Raw genomic sequence first — 22,136 nt, forward strand, 5'->3', positions numbered from 1 at the left:
GCAGTTTATAGGATAATGTACCCACTACCCTCTACCTACTGAAGGATTGAGGGGTAATGTGCCTTGCTCAAGGGCACAACGCAATGATCGGGTCTCTGAGTACATCACTGAGTGGGCAACATTGACTGTACCCTGCAGAAATACAAACAAACAGTGTCTGCATTTGTAGTTCATTACCACTGCAGTTCTGATGCATATAATAATGAGAAACTGAAGTCAATTATGGGTTCTAGCCATAAACTGCTGTACTAGTAGCTATAAACACTGGAAAAAGATACTGTCTTTGTTCAGATTCCTATCAGAGCAGACACTTTCATACAATTGCTTTATTTAATACCCTAAACTTGCAATCTCCACTATTTACACGGAAAAAATAGAACTTTCAAAGTTTCTATTTCGACCAATCTATCCATACGTTAATAGCCATGCAAACAAACATTGACAAAAAAAAAGAATTATATATAAATTGTTCATGTACGCTGAAGCTGAAGTACATTATATTTTGGTTTTTCATAAATGTCAGAAAGATTTCAAGTGTCTGGGATCAAGATTTCCATAATGCCAGTAGTATCAACAGGATTGGAGCCTTACAGCAAATAAAAAGACAGTTGTACAATATTAGACAACGTACGTCCTGCTCAATATTATACTGTACCTTAGCTGCATTTAACACATTCCATAAATAATTCAGGGCCCTGCACAAGGCTATTGTGAGGGGTTGGCTACCCTCTGGTTTTGGAGCATTATTATTATAAATTCATTTAAAAGAACACATTTTCATAACAAAAGAATATGCAAATCATATATATGTTATGTAAATTGACTGTCCTTTTTTTCAAAGCTGCAGAGAACACAGTTATTAGATACATCACATCTTCCATGTTCTCTGTTATCCACTAAGGCTATTACACAAACTGCCAAGCCCATCAAATTATACTAAATGAGAAAAGTTTTCTGAAAAATGTGATTCCAAGTGACCCCATGTCACTGCTTGGAAATGCAGACCCAAAAGACTGATTATGTGGACAGCTTTGTGGTTTAATACAGAACACATCTTAGTTGAAGAGTTCTTGTATTCTATTAGCATGACGATTATGCTCCACATTTATGCATGCCTGCTACACAACTACCAGACAAGAGACGAGTGCAGACAGATTTTGTATGAAAACATTCTATTGATGGGAAGCATATGCGCAGAATTCAATTTACCGTTTAATGCAAGTCTTTTATTCTGGCTGACTATCAATACAGATGAGTTCTGTAGAATGGAGTGCCGTTGAGAAAGAAATGTATAAATGCATGTTATTATCTGGGTATCTATCCTGAAGATGGTTCTGCACACAAGAAGTTTTTGCGTGATTTGCCCGGAGATGTGAACGTTCTATTACACATCTTGAATTTTGAAACTTAATGTCTACACTTTCAAAGGTTGCAATACCTGTACATTATAAAATACTTTCTTTCCTTCTGCCATTCTTTCACTCTTTCCGGCTTTTTTCCATCTGCGTTTCCATAGTGATAAACTAATCCAGGATTTTAGTTCTTGGCTAATAATGGGACTCTTCTCTGGGTCTCAAATCTGTGCGGTGTTGTACAAGGCGGTAATCCTGGTTAATTGTGCCATAGTTTTCAAGTGGATAAGCTGATCTAGTTTCCCTCAATATTTGGAAAGTGGTCAAATTACACGAGAGCTGAAATATAATAATAATTTGCCTTCCAATAACCTTCATTCAAACTGAATTACCGGTATGTATAACAAGCAAGATAAATTCATAAATACATCTATTGCCAACTTGTATTTAGAGGACAAAAACTTAATGCAAAAAAATTACAATTTGTTCAAGATGAAAATGTTTTCCAAACATATTTGAATTGCACTATCATAAGACATGCCTGTTCAATTGATTTCCTAACTACCCTTAATTCAGGATGAGGCAAACTTGACAGATTTTCTCAGTCCTTTCGTCAAATATACTTTGGTCAATATATGGAATGTCACATACCCTCAGTGTCCCTTCACCATCGGGTCAAATTAGGTAAAACCAGTGCAGCTATGTTGCATTTTAACAAAAATTTGAACATTTGAATGCCTCTGAAAACACAGATACTGTAATCATGACTTATAAGTTAATATGAAGCAAAGCAGATGATGGTATTGGCTTAATACCAGTTTTTACTGCCTTTGCAGATGGTGAATTGATAGTCTGTTACAGGTCCTGTATGTGTACTTTGGAATGAAAACAGTAATTTTCTGAACTACCTAACCTTCCTTCACATGATTATTGGATATATTTGGAAGTCATCCCAAGGAAATCTCACCTAGGACTGTAAACCAGTAAGATTCAACCATCTGTACCTAGGTAATTACATGCATGGTGCAAACTTCCTTGTTCACATTTAATTTCAAGATTTCAATTCATACTTTATCTTTATTGAAGAAAATGTTAACTTTTTTTTTGTATCACACTTTTATTGCCACAAATGTGATGTAAATCCTATATTTACAAGCAAGCAATAAAAATATTATTATTATTATTATTCAGTCTCAGTATCTAGATGGGAAATGTTTGCTATGCAGGACCATAGCTGTAACTTCTAATTATCTTTTCATTGTGTTTGTTCTAATATAATATATATGTTTGTTCTAAACAATAATAACATGTTCTTCTTCTCCCACAGTATTGAGATATAAAGTTTGATTAGAGTAGAAAGTGCCATGGCGACAGATACATGTATTCAGACTCTCAAACTTTTACAATACTTTTTTGGTCTACCCATTGTGGGGGCTCATTTTGAAGCTCATGGAGTGAATACAATTTTCTTGGGCTTATTATTGTGAAAATTAAAAATAAAATTTTTTCCCATACAGTTAACATATGGATGCCTTCCATTTTGAATTTGAAGTGTCAGTAAATATTGGGTGATTAGTTTCTCCAGTACCAAATTTTGCCCAATGACCCCTGATTTGATTATTGCTTTAAAAAGGGGATTATTAAAAGCTTCCTTGAACAAAGTTAGAGCAAAACTTTTAGTCTTTCAATTTTTGAGATGCATACTGCCTTAAGCCCTAATGACTCAATGCATATATGTATGTATGTTATTGTTAATAAACAAATTATAGCCAGGGAGAAATTCAGTCACAAGCTCTTGAAAGCTATCTTTAAATCCTGTATATATTTCATATGATACATGCCTTCTGAAAAGCTTGTCTGCAATTATAAGTGTTTTATGATTTTCACGGACTAAACACTCACCACCATAATTGCCTAGCAACCACACTCTAGCATCGTGCTTGAAGCTTCATCATGCCTGATAAACTTTTTTCCAGTTATTCAAATAAATGTAATGATAAACGGCAAAGTATTATGTTCAATGACAATTATTACACTTCAATCCATACCACTAACAAGCAAGAATGCATCAGTAACCATTTAACATCAGTCATGGCAAATTTCTATTATGGAAATTAATTTGAAGAATACGTGACAAAAATTATCTTCATTAATATAATTCTACAAATGCATCTTTTGACTCATTTCATGCAGTCCTTCATCAATGGATACACATCCATTGCACAAGCAATTTTCAAATGACAAACACAAGAATGTTATCTGATACATTACTCTTACTTTCACAGTGAAATTTTGCAATTTTCTTTCTCACTTTTTTCATAAGATTTGATGAAATCTGTGATGTATATATCTTTAAGTAAATAATGGTGACTTCTTTTCCTACTCCAATAGCCATAAATAAAATAGAACATTGATGTCAAGGGATGACCAGGCAATTGTATACCACACATAATTACCGGTGACACTTTGGTGTCTACAAACTTTCCATATGTATTTTGTACCAGCCTGAATGTAGTCAGCATCATTTATTCTCTTTCAAATCACCTTTATCTTGAAAAATATTTGTTTTATATTGATGTCATCAATTGCCTACAGCTAATTAGCATGATTGTCACTGAAAATATTATCAGTTGATCACTCAATAAATAATTGATAAAAATGCATGGAAAGTCTTTAAAAGGAGGTATCCTCAAAATTTACTTCAAGCGCCAAAAGTTAAATAAATATCAGGGTCAAAAGCTTAAAGACAATCCTAACTAGAAAGCAAGTCAATGGGAGAAAAGAAAAATTCAAGTACTATGATAAATACCGGTATACACAACAACACTGCTCCAAGTTTTAATGTTCTATTAAAACCCTAGAGAATAATCTTAATTCTATTCATTTCAAACAACAAAGTAGTAAGCCAAAATTTTCACAGAGCTTCAATTTCTTCATAGAAACAGTCCACCAACAATTGGCCGTCTTTATTTACTACCAACACAGAGATATGACAGCCTGACAGAGAGCACCCTATGGCCAATGGAAGTTTCCAGTGCTTATCTTTACAACTTCTGTCATCATAGCATTGACTTGAAATGATCACAGTTCAAATAACACAGACATCACATTCACATATTTCCACAGGAACTGATAACAAACCACTTAGGCTGAGCAACTGTAGAACCCAACTGTAACTCTATAGTCTAAACCACAGATGATCTGACACAATCATAGCATTATAAAGTAACTAACTTTTAGTACAATTATGAAAAGTATCAATAATTGAAACTCATAAATTCATCATCACTTTTAACTGATATATACTGTATCATAAACAACTTCACTTACAAAGTTATTATACCTGTTACTTGTGTTTCCTGAATCTTGCAATCTTTAGATGGATAGCCCAGCTTTCCTGCTTTCTTTTAATTTATATTGTCTGTCCAAAGATTTGAAGATTTGAAGGTGGATGTGAGTAACAGATATATTACTTTGTACTTGAAGTAATTTCAATTAAATTTCTATTTATTTACACTCTGCTATGGCATCGAGCACTGTAATTTCCTACAAGGACATCTGTATACTTGGGAATATCTATCTAATCTCATTTAATCTCTCTCTCTTTCTCTCTCTCTCTTTTTTCTGTAAAATGATAATATAGGTCAAACCCAGAATTCGAATGGACCACGGTATAAACAAACCCACGTGCCAAAACGCACCTAGAAGTATGTGCATTTCCATACGTGTTTGTACACATGTGGGTTTATTTGTACCTGCATCACATGATCTCTTGGGTGCACTGAGTCTGTAGTACACATCACGTCATTTTTATTCCAGAGTAGAACCATCATACTAGACCTAGAGAAAATTATATGTATCTTTAACACTGACGGTGGAAGATGTACGACCACTAGTCACTTTGTATATTCCTGTGAGGCCGGTGAATTGTTGACATTACTTGTATGCTTTCGTGAAAGGTACGTATTGATAGAAAGGTAACGATTTGGACTCCAGTCTTCCAGGTGAAGGAAACGGCAAGTCTTGATTATCTCTCTTAAAGAATAGTGAGTTTTGACCTACCTTTAAAGACAATGGCTACTTCGAATTAAAAGAACATACAAGTATAAAAAATATGAATATGAAAGTGCCTATATATAAATAAATAAATATAAATAAATATAAATAAATAAATAAGTAAATACATAATGAAAGAAGAAAATTTTTACCTGAAAGTTTAATTTTAGAGATGGACTTCTGGTGGGTCGGGAGACTCTCTTCCACTCTTTGAAATGTCTGTGTAACCACGATGATCCCCATATGGTCCGCTTTCAAGCGAATCTCTGGCAGCTCGGAATATGGCTGAACAAGTTGTCTTGATTTGGTTCCTCCTGAGGAAAACTACACCGAGAAGGCAAGCGATGAGAAAGGACAAGATAATACCAAGAACCACATAGGAGGGTTCAACGTAATGCTGAACTGACGGTGGGTGGTCGCATTGGAGAGCCGATTCTTCAACTTCAACCACTCGCATTTTGGCATTAGGATACCCATCAGCACAGGTGAGCAAGTTTTTATCCACAACGGTTACGTTGGTCTTCGACAGCCAGCTGTGGAAATATCTAAGGCTGCAGTCGCACGAAAAGGGGTTCGGGTACAGTTGTAAAGTCAGGTTGGAGAAGCCGTCGAAATCGTCCAGTTCATCCTTTTGGAATTTGCGAATTCCATTGTTACTCAAATCGAGTATTCTGAGGTACACCAAGTTAGTTGGGTCAAACGTGCCGGGTGATATGTGACCGATGCTGTTGTTTCTCAGCGAAATCAGTTCCAAGTGCTGGCCCGCCTTTTTGGTTCCGTTAACTAGGAACAGAGTCGTCGGTATGACCACCAGATCGTTTGAATCCAGCCACATATTTCTTAGATTTGGCAAGTACGACCGGTTGAGTGCATGGTTCAGCGACCCAATAGAAGTGGCGTTGAATATGGCTTCCTTCAGACTGAGATTCCGCAGTTTGTCCAAACTGTTTAACATTTTGCTATGCTCGAAAGTAAGGTCGTTATGATCAAGTATTAGCTCTTCAAGGGCCGGCAGATGCCTCCCTTGAAATGTTTTCACTTCCACTGACGTTATGCTGTTGTTCGACAAATCAAGTTTTTTAAGTTCAGGCAGATTGCCGAAGGGATTCTCCGGCAAGTCTCCCATGTCTGAGTTCCCGACTATCGCCAACGTTGACGTGAACTCCGGGAAAGTTTGCGTTGCACCTTCGTTGGGCTCCGGGAACCCAACGCTTACACATTTTACGTCGTACCCAGACGTCGGTGTTCCACTGCAGCTACAAGTCTTCGGGCACACAGGGTGGTCGTCACCGATCACAGAACTGATACAAATGAAACTTAAAAGCAACGACAACAAAAGTGAGATTGGTTTTTCCTCTGGTCGCGAGTACGTAGGCCATTTCAATACCTCCATTTTGTACGTTACGCTCGACAGGGTTTGCGATTCTGTGTATTGTCCGTCAGTGAAAGTGAGAAAATGCGAACATGCGGCGGAACAAACGAAAATCCAGGATGAAAAGTGGCTTACCACAAGCCTTTGGTTTATAATACGCTAACGACTTCTTGTCTGCTTACTTCGTTGCTTCCGTAACTTCCCACAAGTTTGTCCCGGTCAGAAAGCTATCCGACGTGCACGTACTACAATGGTCTTCCCAGATGTTGCACTGACTGGAGTACGAGTGAACTTCGGATCAATTTAATCGGTCTGCCGACTGAGGGCGTTCTCTTGTAGCAAAGTAAATTTGACAAAGTAATCTGGCTCGGCAAGTCGCGCGCTCATAGGGCGAGTGAGCGACAACAAAATTGGAAAACAAATAAAAATGTATTCATAATTACACAAAGATGAAAATATGTATACCCATTGAATAAAAATGTAGACAAAGTAAGTGAATACTGTAAAAATGCAAAGAAAATGAGCTAACGAAATAAAAATACAAATATGAGAACAACGTGATAAAAAAAATTGAATAAAAATGAAATATTGAGAAGACAAGTGTTTTGTATCTCACCCCATATACGCATTAGCACAGTAAAATAATATACCATAAACCCTCGAGAAAACCGTATGCCAACCATTTGAAACTTTAGGTAATACAGTGTTAGTGTTGTGTTCCTAAGTTGTGAAATACTCATGGACATACCTCTGTTTAAATTTTAATACTTTTAAATATTTTTTCTTGATTTGCCTTTTCTTGTTTGTTTGTTTCAGTTAGCTCTTTATTGTTTCTAGATTTTTGTTCAAAATTGTAGACTTTTTATCAAAATTACATTTTGTAAACTCAGGTTTCAAGGTGTTTTAACAAACTCGAGGCACATCTATTTTTTCAGATGCAATTCAAAGTTTTTGAAGTTGTAATTGAAAAATAGCACAGTCACTCTAAAATTAACTAAAGATTTTTTTTTTCATTCAAATGTAAGCAAACCATTGATATGTCTATTTAAACAATAAACCATATCTGCAGTTTAAGTTTTTGTCTTTGTGATACAAACATCCAAACATGTGTTCATGTACTCAGATTTTTACAAATACTGGTCTGCTACATTTGTGGGCAAATTCTAAAAGCTGTGGAATCAATATATATATCACTGTCTTGTTTTTTATGACAATCTAGCCCTTTGAGCTCCAAAGTCAATTTTTATCACCTTTATATAGAATAAACCTGTCATTTTTTGTTGTTTTGCCAAAATTTTGATAAAAAACTGTAGCCAACAAACATGATGTCCATTTTGTCCAAAATTATCCAAAATATTTCAGAAAAATTCATAATAATTGGTAAAAATGTTGCACTAAAATTTTCGTGGTCAAAATTACGGCAATCAACAGTTAACATCAAGTATGAATTTCAAGTATTAGTAAATTTTAGGTAATTGCTTTCTCTGATTCCACAATTTGCATGGCATCATCTGATATTCTATTCCTGTATTATGAAAGAGAATAACTAAAAAGTTACAGTATGGATAGTTTAAGCAAAACTTTTAGAGTTTGTTTGGAAATGCATGTTTAAAGTAGAATGAGCCCTGGGGGCAGATATTCAGACTCCCAAACTTTTACAATTCTTTCCTGATCTACCATTTATGGGGTCCATTTTAAAGCTCTTGGTGTAAGAAAACTTTTCATCGTCTAGTTTTCCAAAAACAGAAGACTTTATTTTCTCCATAGATTTACACAGGGATGGTGGCCATTTTGAATTTCAAATATCAGGAAATTGAGCAATTTGTTTCTCTATACCACGGTGACCCCTTTTTTATCCTTGACCTTGAAAGACAATGGTTGAAGTATTTCTTGAGGAAAGTTTGAGCAAAATTTTAAGTCTTTCACTTTAGAGGCGCACACTACCTTATACCTTAACAAAATAATGTGGGTAGAGCATTTGGTGTATCATTACTATTATTCCCCTTTTGGAGTATGAGTAAAAGTGGTCAAATTTGAAGTTGGCCAGTTCGTAAACTTACCAATGGAAAACATTATGAATTGAGGAGTTCAGTATTTTACCTTCACATCTACTGACATTCCCCTTCTCATTCCAGTGTTTTTTCTGTCACTGCCGAAATGATGATCAAGGAAATGCTTGACAATAGGTGACATAAACGACTTCGAACGAGGCTATTTTGTCAACACTGAAAAATATACATTTTCTGGTAGATGATTCAGTTACACTCTGCAGTTGAGTGTTTCCCTTGGTTTCCGACTGAGCAATTCGAGCTCAAATTGGCGTGTATGTCAGTCAATGCGACTCGCCCTAAAATAAAGCATGTATGGCATTCTGATTCTCAAAAATGTGCATTGAAACAAATTAAAGCGACAAAGTCAGCAGTTTTTCATGAATTTTGCTTCTGATACGAGATACTACCGGTACTTATATCGTTTGACATGTTGAAAGATACTGAATGAATGAATGGGTGACCGTACATATGAAACCAATGCAAAAATGAATTAATGGTATTACCATTGACAATTATCTTCCTCGGGGAATCGCCATGTGAGAGGATATCGCGATACAGAAACAGCGTAGAGACTCCAAATCTTCAAAGATAACACCGTTTATTTCTTATAAATGGATGCTACATATTGCCAGATAGTTCCTTCTCTCAAGATGTTGTCCCTTCGTCTGAGCTGGTGTTCGTAAATACACCTTGTATATACAATTCAAAGCGTACAATCTTTATTTACCTTTCGGAACCAATAGCAGAGCTCGCCAAATGCACCCAGCAAGCATCGAGAGCGGTAAAATTCGATGTAGGGTCAGAGCCCGTACTGAACGAATGGGCCCAGCGTGAAAAACCGGCAGTAACGTAAGTTTCTCACGTCTTTAGAAGACTATGGGTGACACTGTCTGCGTGCGTCTGCGTATGAAATTCTGGTAACTTTAACAGTTCCAGTTCACCCGCAGCAAGAGATCGTTCTTTCCAAAGATGTGAGAAACTTACGTTGCCTCCGGGTTTTCACGCTGGTCCATTCAGCTCTGCTATTGGTTCGATTTGAAAAGCGCCCACGTGACTCATACACTGCCGCGCCTTTCAAATCTGAAATGTAAGAGACGTCCAGATACGCTGAAAAACTTGCTGATTTCTCGACTTTTCATCGGTAAGAGGTAAAAATGTTGGAGTATTATTGAGAAGGACTAATGTGCTTTGACCCTACGTCGAATTTTACCGATTTCGATGCATGCTAGGTGCATTTTTGGCGATCGAAAAAAAGTGTGTGGCAATGAAGTGACACCCCTTGGGTAATGTTAGGCTGTATTGAATTTGCAGCGCACATGTATAGTTAGGCAGCAACGCACATGTATAGTTAGGCTGTATTGAATTTGCAACGCACATGTATCTGTGTATAGTTAGGCTGTGTTGAATTTGCGACGCACATGTATAGTTAGGCAGCAACGCACATGTATAGTTAGGCTGTATTGAATTTGCAACGCAGATCGTAATCCATGTAGGCTATTGACAAAGGTTGAGACGACCCAAACTAGCCAAAATTAGCCAAACCACCATAAACCACCATAAACGACCCATATCATCAAGTAAACGACCTAAAATAAGCACAGGGATGAAATATGTCTCAGATTTCTGGAGAAACCGCCCCAAAAACGGCGAAAACCAGCCGGCATTTTCGATCATTGCAAATTCCTATACATGCCATCAACGAGTTAAGGGGTTCGGTTTGTTTCTTCAATAGAGGGCGCTGTGCAAGATTGTTACTGCTTTTACAACGTAAAGTGTAGCACAGGGAATTTCCCCGTTGTCGTGTTTAGTGGCTTACCAAGGAATGAGATCAAAGTTTTTAGTTTATTACATTTTTACAGCTCATTCACATTTTTTTTGATACCAACATTAATTTATTTGAATAAATTCTACAAACCAAATATTAAGATAACATGTGCCGTGGCCCTGGTTCCATACATGTACATACACATACCTGCATATATGTGCATGCATGCATGCATGCACACAAACATATATATGCGTGCATGCAGGTTACCATGGAAAGTTGAAGATCTAGCAAATACAGATTAAGTGGGTGGTCGCTTTAAAAAACAGCGCCCTCACATGGCCATATTGATACAAGGGCATATTACAGGAAACATGCATGTCTACATTTATATGTGGAGACACACACACATACATACATACATACATACATACATACATACATACATACATAGGCAGGCTGACAGATAATGAATGTAGACTCGGACTCTAAGCACGTGGCATTATCAACATCACGCAGGACTTTCAACTGCATAAAGGTTTTAATTTCAAAAGTTTGAAGCTTTAATTTTTTTCACAAACAAGTCATCATCAATAATACAGCTGCATCCACCTGATAGAGGTGTTTGAATTATCATGGTGACTGAATAACACATGTAGTAGACTTGTGCTACTAGAACTTGTGCTTGATAGAACTGCTTTGGACAAAATCAGTTCATAGAATAAGTGCCAAAACCTGAAAAAATGGCAAAAAGCGCCCTCCTTCGGTGAGCCCAGTTACGATGCTGAAGTTATTTTCGTTTTCAGTTGTGTCATCGAAATGAGCCCCACAACTTGGTAATTGATAGTACCAACAACATGGCTGCCCGCAATTCTGTCGACGGTTTCTCCAGAAGGTGGAGTTTTATTGTATCCCTGAATACCTAGAATGTTTGTTTTAGGTCGTTTACTTGATTATATGGGTCGTTTTTGGTGGTTTATATGCTGGTTTGGCTAATTTTGGCTAGTTTGGGTCGTCTCAACCTTTGTCAATAGTTAGGCTGTGTTGAATTTGCGACGCACATGTAGGCCTATAGTTAGGCTGTGTTGAAATTTGCAGCGCATACTTTGTTCTTTTCTGCAAATAGTATCAACAACGACAACAACAATAACAACAAAAATAACAATAATTTACTGAGTCCAAATATATATTTATTTATCTTCATTTTTAAATATTTAATCATCATCATCGTCATCATCGGAGATTGAATCCCCTTTCATCTGACCAGCATCGAAAGTCCGCAAAGTTAGTATATCGCTGCCACCATCGAAGTGCTCTCTTATTTTCGTGTCCGAGGAAGATGCCCGGTCCTGAACAATCGCCGTTTCCAGAGACGATGTCCTGTAGCTCCGCCAACCTGGCCGTGACATCGTGCTGTCATTTAACCACATTTATACCTTCGTTCTCGGCTGCATCCATCGTACTGTATGTATTTTTTCGTTCGGTGTTAACTTTTCCAACTAGAGCTTGATCTGTATGTTCGGATTCTGCCCCCATGTATTATTTACCAATTATCTTCCTCGGGGAATCGCCATGTGAGAGGATATCGGGATACAGAAACAGCGTAGAGACTCCAAGTCTTCAAAGATAACACCGTTTATTTCTTATAAATGGATGTTACATATTGCCAGATAGTTCCTTCTCTCAAGATGTTGTCCCTTCGTCTGAGCTGGTGTTCGTAAAGACACCTTCTATATACAATTAAATCTGTACAATCCTTATGTTACATACAAATGAAATGCAACGTCTCTCCCTGATCCCTGATCCTCTCCCTCATCCCTGGGATGTTTTCTAAAAGCTTTCTGCTGCAATTTTATTACTTGTTTACAACTGTGATACGTAATATTAACTGAGAAAAACGGTCATCAAGCTTGACCAATTTTATGAAGGGAAAGCTTCTGCCAAAGTTTGATGTAATTTCACAAATTTAAAAAGAAAACAAGGCTGACAAAGCCACAAGACCATTGATTTCAATGCTCTGAACAAAATTCTGTTAGGCGTGGACCATTGGATATCTTGGGGTGGGGGGGGTCTGGAAGATTTTCGAAAAAAAATTCCCAGCAGATACAAAGCAAAACAAAATTCTGCCTTAGATGACTTATGAAAAAAAAAACTGGCAAGCTAATGTGGAAAGAAAAAAATCTATCACAGTATCAGCAAGAACCTTTTGGGATGTAACTTTTTCATTTCCGTGCACCCTTCTTTGTCTTTCCAAAAGCCTCTTGAAATTAATTTTCAGTTACATTTGGTTTTTTGAATTGTTCACTGATTCTAGATAAGTGAACACACTCTTTAGATACATGCATATCATCTCTTGTGTGTTGACCATTGTTCTCTGGTAATATATGATTGCGACATGGATAGATTGCACTGGCAAGTCAAATGACAGAATTTTAGAAGATGTTAAAACAAAACTGTCATGGTCAAGTATTATAATTCGTGGCATATTTCGGCCAACCAAGAAACCAATTTGCATTTCCAAAAAAGAAAATCGAAATGGAACTAATTTTCAATTTTCAAATGGTTTTATCATCTTGATTATTAACTTTTAGGCCTATGATTTCTAAATTTAAAATCTTTGGGCTGAGATTGAAATATAGGAAACAGGTATGTATACTGTATATGTATAGGTGTGTATACTGAGGATGGCACTTTGCGGCCAATCATATTTCCCTCTGACAAACTAGTTCTCACAATGCACCTTTCCATTTTTTCAATTTCCAACATACCAAATGTCCAATTTTCCCATTTCATTTTGGGTGTGGCCCAGTATCTTTTCATTACTATGGCGGAAATAACTGTATCGAATTGGAATTAAGGTGTAACATTTATCTCAGTGTGACCAAATATACTGGGGGGGGGGGCTTGGTTATGATAATTCGCACAAGATACTTTTAAAATTACCGGGAATGAGGGACTGGTCAGTTTCTTCGGCCCAGGAGGCTGGTGGATTCATGGGGTCACCTTGTTTTTTACTGTGGTGATGGGGTCACCTATTTTGAAATGCCCAATTGGGGGTCAGTGTTTTTAAATTTCGACGCAGGCTCAAACTTGTCTAAAATGCATCAAATGCATCGTGCTAGCCATGAATTTCATCATTCAGTTTCATACCCTGTTTTTTTCTTAGGAGGGGGGTCACCATGTTTTTGAAATGCCCAATAGGGGGTCAGTGTGTTTTTGAATTTCGACACGGCTCATACTTGAATAAAATGCATTGTGCCAGCCACAAATTCCATTATTCAGTTGCATTTTTCGGTGCACCCTTCGGGCGTGTAACTTTAACGATACTAAGACGTATATTTTAGAGCCCCGTCCTAGTGCAAAACTTTAATATATCACACATACATATATATCTGAGATATCTGTATGTTTAAAAATTTTCGGCGCGCCCTTCGGGCGCATTTCTTTAAAATATCAAAGAATATTTTTCAGTATGCCCTTCAGCTGCATGACTTTCATATATCAGATACACAGTATATGTATATCAGAGATATCTGGGTGTTTAATGCAAAAAAAAATTGCCAGGATTCACAAGGGGAAAACAAATTTTTCCAGTGGAACATGTGGAAAAAAAAATAATGCCCCCCAAAAATCTTCCAGACCCCCCCCCCCCAGGATATCAATGGTCCACCCCTTACCACCAAACCTTGCATCTCTGGACCTATAAATCCCTGAATATGAATGGTTCCTTGCTTAATTAATATACAACTGTCCTTGCTTTGTGAACATTGCTATTCACACTATAAAAAAATTTTCGAGATTTTTTTTATTTCTGTACACTTTTATTTTAAACCATTACCATTACAAGTGGCAGCATATTTTCTAGGAAAAAAATTACACAAACTTTTCTCAAAACTAGCTTGCAGATTCATTTACAGAAGTTGCAGAAAAAGAAGCGTTGACGTAAATGAACATTTTAAAAAGACTTCTTGTGCAATGATTGCTGATCGATATCTTCTAATCTAAATTAGACACTCTTTCCCCCCTATTTCAATGTGCAATGGTCAAGCTTTCCTATCGAAAACAATAGAATAATTCATGATAAGGGGTGTCTTAGATACTAAAGTCACAGATTTTTGAAGGCTTAAAATTGGTAAATGACTTCTAGTAGTTGAGCTAGATCCATGAAACAAACGCCAGGTACTAAATGAAGAGAGGAAAACACTGATGTGTTGCCACTCATTCCATTTCTTTACACAAACAATGATTTGGATTTGAGAAACGATCTCTTCTGAATGACTATTTTATCCCTGAGGAGGCAAAAATGCACCAATGTCGCATCCAACTTGCTTTTCTTGAACCTTTACAGGCAATCCAAACTTAGCAATAGCATATTCTAACTTCCCACACAAAATAAAAATTCTGTGTTTTGCCATTTACTTTGAAAATGTCTGAAAGTTGTACACACATGTTCATGGGTAACATCAAATAAACTGCAATTATTTACACACAGAAAATGAACAGATAGGTAGACTTCTAGTTCTAAAATCTTTGTTTTCATCAAGGAATACAACGACATCCTCCTATTTATCGCCTGGTTGTATAAGCACGCATTACATTGGGAAAGTGACATGGTCAATTTTGGCACATTTTGTTACATACATTACAAGAAACTTCTTTTCTTGTGTGTCTCAATGATGCAAAACAATATTTCAAAGGTCAGTAGCTTTAGATGATTTTTCACCAACTTTTGTTTTGTATGTAAGATGCAAACTTATTTTACTCCTAAAAGCATGTCAAAATACCTATTACACTTAGCTTTGTCAATACTAGTGAATTATTACTGATAATGTATCCAATTATCCAACATTGAGGCCCATGTTTTCTACATCTACAAATTCACTGGCATTGCCAAATTTATAAAAAATAGCAATAATGTATCCCCACCCATAATAAATTTAAATGAACTTTGTCAAGCATATTTTGTCCATTATGGGTCGGGAGGGGGTACATTATTGCTTAAATATTTAGCTTGCCAACAAAGTGTCCGTACACCTAGCATGCACTATTGCTGTTCACTTTTGAATTTCAGTCTGAACTAAAATTCACTTGTCAACAAGAAAAATGTAGTCTACAAATGTACAAACTCAGTTAACAAGCTGAATACTGTGTATTTTAACATACTTTGGGAGTACAGCAAGAAACTGTCTTAATATTAGAAATGAAAAGTGGAAAAACCACCAAAAGCTACGGTACCAACCATTCTTTAATTGTATATTGGTCACCGCCCTCCCCACCCAAAAGCATCTCATTCTCATAAAAAGTTCATACATTGTCTAGAGACATCATATCAAGAAAGATTGGAATAACCTTTGGCATCGTGTAATCCCATACATTTTGGTTAATTTTACAAAGCAGCATTTTCTAGAAAGTTAAAAATTAGCAAATGAAACAAAAAATATACAACTGAAACATTTAAGCAGTTCACTCTTGCCATATATTCTATGCAATTTGTACAGTTCAGACAAGTGACCCGGGTTTTTAGTGTTCGATGGAAACTAAATTCTGCAAATGTCATGTTATATCAGTACAAACAAATATACCCAGATAAATGTGCGCACAGGAATATACATCTGTCTATGACATTGTACATTTCAACACGTGGTTTTGTTTGTACCGTCATCCATACGAATTCTAGGTCTCAGATGATTAAGGAGTGAAGGGAAGGTGGGAAGCGCTGAAGCTAGGCTGAACGTCAAAGTATAACACTTACTTGGCATCATATGTACAATTGTTGGTTAAGGTAATAGATGCCTCAAAAGTGAAAGACTTCAACTTTTGCTCAAACTTTCTGAAAAGAAACTTCCAACCATTCTCTTTCAAAATCAAGAATAAAAATCAGTGGTCACCATGCAAATTTTGGTACTAGAGAAACAAATTACCTGACATTTACCAACATTTGAAATCCAAAATGGCTGCCATCCCTGTGTTAACTCTATGGGGAAAAGTAACACAATGATTTTATATTTTTCAAAAACTAAGCCCGTGAAAATTTTTCCGTACTCCAAGAGCTGTAAGATATGTCCCCATGAGTGGTACATCAGGAATGGAATGCGAGTCGAATTTTTGTCCTCAAGGCATATTCAACCTGACTTTTACACATTTTGTTTGTTTCAAACTTCCCAGACACAATCACCAATTACAATACTATGGCAAGCATTTTAACCATAAATGGAAAACTACTGCAAGCTTGTAAAACAATAGAAATTTTTTTCATCCATTCTGTGTAAATGAAAAAATACAATATTGACACTTTTTTGTAGGCTTGAAGACTTTTCATAATGAATGGTACATCCTTGAAACACTTGACTACAATTCTGCGTCCATAAAATCATATCATGTGGAGATCAAGTGCCATAAGTACTTTTAGCAAATATGTTTAGATTTACATCCAAAACAAGTAATTCCAACAATGGATCAAACTAATGGTGTATGCTTTTAACCTGTCCACTCCCAAGTCCCTGTAAACAGTTCCACAATCACCCATTGATAACAATGGGATTGGGCAAAACCATGCTGGTGAAAGGGTTTAGGAAAGAGAGGTCAAGTATAGTTGTCTAGGTTATTAGGGCTTGAAATGCACTTGTTTCATGAGTGGTGTCTAGTTTAGGGTAAACACCCCTGCTACTATGTAAGGGTAACCTGATCACCCCTTGAAGATAATGAGCTAATCCTACATAGCAAAGAGTGTCACTAATATAACAAGGAAGACTAAAAGCTGCAGGTAACGTAAATACAAGGATCCCTCTTGTCTAAAGATTCAACATTATCCACCTTTCTACTCTGTACAGTTTTCAAAAATTTGAAAGCAATTTTGAACACAACATATTCCACAAGTCACAGAGCACAAGCACAAATCTAACAGTCGATGAATAATTACTAAAACACTTGCACAAAGAAGAACACATTGAAGTCCATTGTAAGAGTCATTCTGACCAATATCAGCTAGAAAATTATTTCAGTTAGACGGTTAAGGCTGTCAAATGACATACAACATTTCAAGAGACACGGTTGCCGTTTTGTGGTGTTTTGTGAAGTCAACAAATTATGACATCATCTCTTGAAATTGACCTTCAACTCAAGTATTAAATACTGATGCATTGCATGATGAGTGCTAGGTGTAACTGCATTGTTCTCTTTGACAAAGTTTTGTGTCCCCTGCTATTTTCAAATATGAGTAACGTCTGAAATCAGGACTGATGGTTTAATGTGTTGACAACTCTTTCCGCATCATGCAAGATGCTGAAATACAAAAGTGACACAGGACAGCAACCATGAACCCTGAAATATCTGTTCTCTGGTCAATAAAAATTGCTCCAATAACAGTATCAATGTCAATACCAGTAAGGTGAATTGAGACATGGTATTGAGACATGGTATTCAAGACAGACCTTTTTACACATACTCATTTATAAATATATTGAGAAATTTCATCTCTGGTGAAACATTTCTTCTTTCCTCCTAATAACATTTCCTGTGAGAGCGCCCTCGCCAGACCTTTAAAATCAAGCTATAGACCAGAAAGTAGTGAAAGTCATTCTCTTTTCTAGGTATGTAAAAATTTTAATTCAGGACACTGAGAGCCTATGTGCCTTAATCAAGCAGTAAAGTAAGAACTAGAGAGGGCGCCCTCTTTAGGCTTCAAATCAAGCAGGCTAAATGCTAGTTTGTTCCTTCTCTGATATTCAAAACAGAATGGTGAGAGCATTCATTTATTTGAAAAAGAAAATGAAATTGTCATGAGGGTGCTGCATCATGCTGAGTGGTGCGTATTAGGTTATGTTTGTGTAGGGGAGAGGGGTCGAGGGGGTTCCCTTTCGATTATTTGGCTTCACCTGTAAAAAGTTAGGGCTTGCTTCATTCAATTTACTATTTATAATCATGTGTGCATACTTATTCAACAAACTTATCGTTCTCCAGGGAAACACTATGGATGTCATACAAATAACGTAACCACATATACATATGCACACACAGCTTGGGTAATAGCGCCCTCTTCAGTTATAAGCAGACTTCTTTTTCAAAAGTGACGAAAATGATGATTTTTAAGATCCACAGCTCTTACTTAAATAGCATTGAGATACAGAATGTGTACAAGCTTGAAAATGATAGTCATGTTACCTAAGATGTCATGAACACAACGATAAATTGTAAACTGGAAAATATTGCAACTCAGCTGGAAAAATACGTCACATGACCGTCTTTGTTCTTTACAGGGAGAAGGGAAGAAATAAATATAAATTCCTTAATAATCTGGTCCTTCTTCAAAATGTTCAAAGTCTTCCATCAAAAAAGGGGTTTGTAATCACGGTTGTTAGGAGGATTTAGCCTCTGGTTTGTACTCAAGATTCTTCCAGGAGACCGGCTCTGCTTTCTTTAACTTGACCTCTACTTTGGCGCCTGCCATCGTGACCTGACTCTTGTCGGGATCTATAACCTGCAGGAAAAAAAATCATGAGTCAATTTAAACTCTGTCGGTCAAGTTGAATTTTTTATTGAGCATCTCTTCCCCAATGATATTGCTGAGTGTATGAGAAAATTCAAATTGTAATACCTGTAGTATGTAGAATAAGTGTCCATATTTGGGTAAATGATTGACACTATAAAACATGATTTCTTGATTCAAACAAAACTTGTGAAAAATTAATAGATCTAGAAGTTTATTGATAGATGGTTTAGATCTGCAAGTGTATTTATAACAGGTCATGCTTTCAACAAAAATTCTGTATGGTAATAATGAACTACAGCCAATGGGAGACAAAGAATAAATGATGACAACTTCAATGCCATTATGTTGATTTCTCATCTGAGACATCTTACAGCCCTAATAGCTGCAAATGTGTAATAAACCGATCTCAAAATATCCTTAATTTTCCAAGAGTTTTCTTTGAATAAGACCCATTAAAGACTGAAAGGTGTATAACACTGTCATAAGTGTCAAAAAAGTCAAATGTTTTAACATCATTTGAGATTTCCTGCCATTTTTTAAAAACTGATCATATGACAAAGAAAATTGACTTTTTACAACAACAAAATGTTGGCCATTCAGTGTTGTGCATACAAGTAAATGGCATCATGAATGTTTCTGGTATGTTCACGATGTGTATGTGTAGGAAATACTGTGTTTTTTGTACTTTGCCATGAGGGCGCCATTTTATGAGTGCGGCATTTATTATTAAGCCTGTTAAAACGTTTAGGCATGGTCCAAATCAGCGAGCAGTGATACTTTTATACACGTCCTTCAGCTAGCACATTTACATGAATCATCTTTGGTTTGAAAATAAAATCATGAAAATAACACATAAAATTCACAGCTTTATAAACTAAACCTTGAAATTTTGCCTTTTTTCATTGAATACATCTACTGGTTACTGAATAACTTGAACCTACAATGGTTTTATCATGAATAAAAAACCTGTACTGATCTCTTAACATCACATGACGACTGCCTGCATTTTATTGTAACCCCCAAAAATATTGTTTGATGTGTATCTGTCGAAACAGTTGAACAACCGGTCAAATGGTAGGGATTCCGTGACTAGAGTGGCAGCAGGTGGTTGTATTGAACGGAAAATGTCAATGGAAAACACTTATCCAGCTGTGAGTTACAGTGTTTTGTCAAAGCAGCAACACTGCATGACACCGCACAGTGGATTGAAAAGAGATTACGACAGATGCACACACGGGACAAAACCTATTCCATGAGCCTTTACTTAGTGGATTTTATCCCCTTCGAACCTTTTCACCTCAATTGACCTTTTCCACTGGTACAACTTTGTCAGATGGAAGTGTGTGGAATTCACTGAAATGCCTTTGTGGCAAGGTTGATAGCATTCACGATCGAATCACAGTCTTTTCTCTCAGTGTTGCTGTACAATGCTAGAACAAAAGCAAAAGCTCAATAAATATGTTTGGTTTACAAAACAAAACTCCACGCAAATTGCCAAAATTTCTTTGTATTTTGAATCTTAGTCCCTGGTAGTCTTCTGGAGACTTTTCTAATCAACAATGGAAACCATTCTGCTACAGTGCCTTCAGACCACATTTAGTAATGCTGTACACATCAACAATTTTTGTGTTTCTTTCTTTCAGACCATGGCACATCTAAACTAATCTCTCTCATTTCTGAGATTTTTGAGTCATTTTAGGAATTTCTAGAAATTTCTTAACTCGATAAATGTGATATTTCAAATTATCTTATTTTAATAAGAAATATCTAGAATCAGCAACATGTCAAATTTATATGCAGGGCCTGCTGATTTCTTTTAAGGTAGTGTGCATCTTGAAATTTAAAGACTTAAAACTTTTGCTCAAACCTTCCGTCAGGAAATTTTCAACCATTCAATTTCAAAATCAAGAATAAAAATCAAGGGTCATTGCACAAAATTAAGTACTAGAGAAACAAATTACCCAATATTAAATGATGTTTGAACTTTAAAATGGCCGCCATCCCTGAGTTAACTCAATGGGGAAAATAAAAGTTTTGATTCTCATAAAAATAAACCAGCAAACACTTCATTTGCTCCAAGAGCTCTACAATGAGCCCCCACAAATACTAGACCAAGAAATATTATTATGGTTTTAGAGTCTGTACATCTATCCCCAGGGCACATTTTAATTATTTCAGCATCATTAGTAAAGCTGTGTGGATGTGTTGAGGACTGAAAATTCAGCAAGCTCATAGAAAAATATTTTCACAACAATATCACTTCTTTGAAAATTTCTGCAGTTTTCCAAGCTTTGCTTGAAGAATTTGATTGAAGTCATTGTACCAAGCAAACGGAATCTACATAGAGGTCATTGCATATCAGTGGTATTACTGGACTGAACGATGCGTTGCTTGAGGGCGCTATCTAGGCTGAAAGAAGCGTAGACAGAGCCCTCACGCTACAGATGTTTCAGTATATGGTATTACTTACCCCATTTAAAATATATTCTTGCTGGAAAAGATTCTCGTCCTTGCCAAATACAATATTTATAAACGTGGACACTCGATTGGCTTCAACGTAGGTCAGCTCAGGGTTAGCAACCTTAGAAAATACCGATATATATACAAAGGTCCCTGTCTGATGCCAGTCGTACCTGCAATATGATTAACAAGATGTCAAATGCTGTAGACAAACAGATATCATAAACACAGAGAGACACTCCCACAAGCACCCACTGTCACCATTTTAGTTTAGGATTAGCCATAGCTACATACGTACATACAGTGTTTCTGCCAAGGTTTGGGAAGACAGGTAAATGATGTGGGAACCCTGGTTCAATTTCTGGAAGTTTGTTGTCATCTCAATTCAAGTGACATGACTGGACTGCCCTAACAGGCTTTACCAGGGTATAGACCTTATGGTAGGATGCACCTCGGCGACAGATATTTGGACTCTCAAACTTTCACAATTCTTTTCCGATCTACCACTTGTGGGGCTCATTTCAAAGTTCTTGGACAAGAAAACTTTGAACAATCTCAGTTTTTCAAAAATCCAAAATTTATTTTTTTCTCC

At 36.5% G+C, this 22,136-nt stretch overlaps 3 protein-coding genes across 3 annotated transcripts in view; all 3 read right to left on the minus strand.

Annotated features, from left to right (window-relative positions):
• LOC139142652 (trophoblast glycoprotein-like) overlaps nt 1-7,094 on the minus strand; it is a 60,097-nt gene extending 53,003 nt beyond the window's left edge. The window contains exon 1 of the mRNA XM_070712698.1: nt 5,561-7,094. Coding sequence (XP_070568799.1) covers nt 5,575-6,801 — 1,227 coding nt within the window. The 5' untranslated portion in view covers nt 6,802-7,094 and the 3' untranslated portion in view covers nt 5,561-5,574. The remainder of the gene's footprint in view (nt 1-5,560) is intronic.
• LOC139142665 (zinc finger-containing ubiquitin peptidase 1-like) overlaps nt 1-22,136 on the minus strand; it is a 470,199-nt gene that overhangs the window by 286,427 nt on the left and 161,636 nt on the right. The window lies entirely within an intron of this gene.
• LOC139142653 (cysteine and histidine-rich domain-containing protein 1-like) overlaps nt 14,790-22,136 on the minus strand; it is a 36,345-nt gene continuing 28,998 nt past the window's right edge. The window contains exons 9-10 of the mRNA XM_070712700.1: nt 21,555-21,717; nt 14,790-19,072 (exon numbers count right to left, since the gene is read on the minus strand). Of these exons, the coding sequence (XP_070568801.1) occupies nt 18,950-19,072; nt 21,555-21,717 (286 nt within the window). The 3' untranslated portion in view covers nt 14,790-18,949. The remainder of the gene's footprint in view (nt 19,073-21,554; nt 21,718-22,136) is intronic.

Source organism: Ptychodera flava, chromosome 10 (genome assembly GCF_041260155.1).
Source record: "Ptychodera flava strain L36383 chromosome 10, AS_Pfla_20210202, whole genome shotgun sequence".
Taxonomy (NCBI): Eukaryota; Metazoa; Hemichordata; class Enteropneusta; family Ptychoderidae; genus Ptychodera; species Ptychodera flava.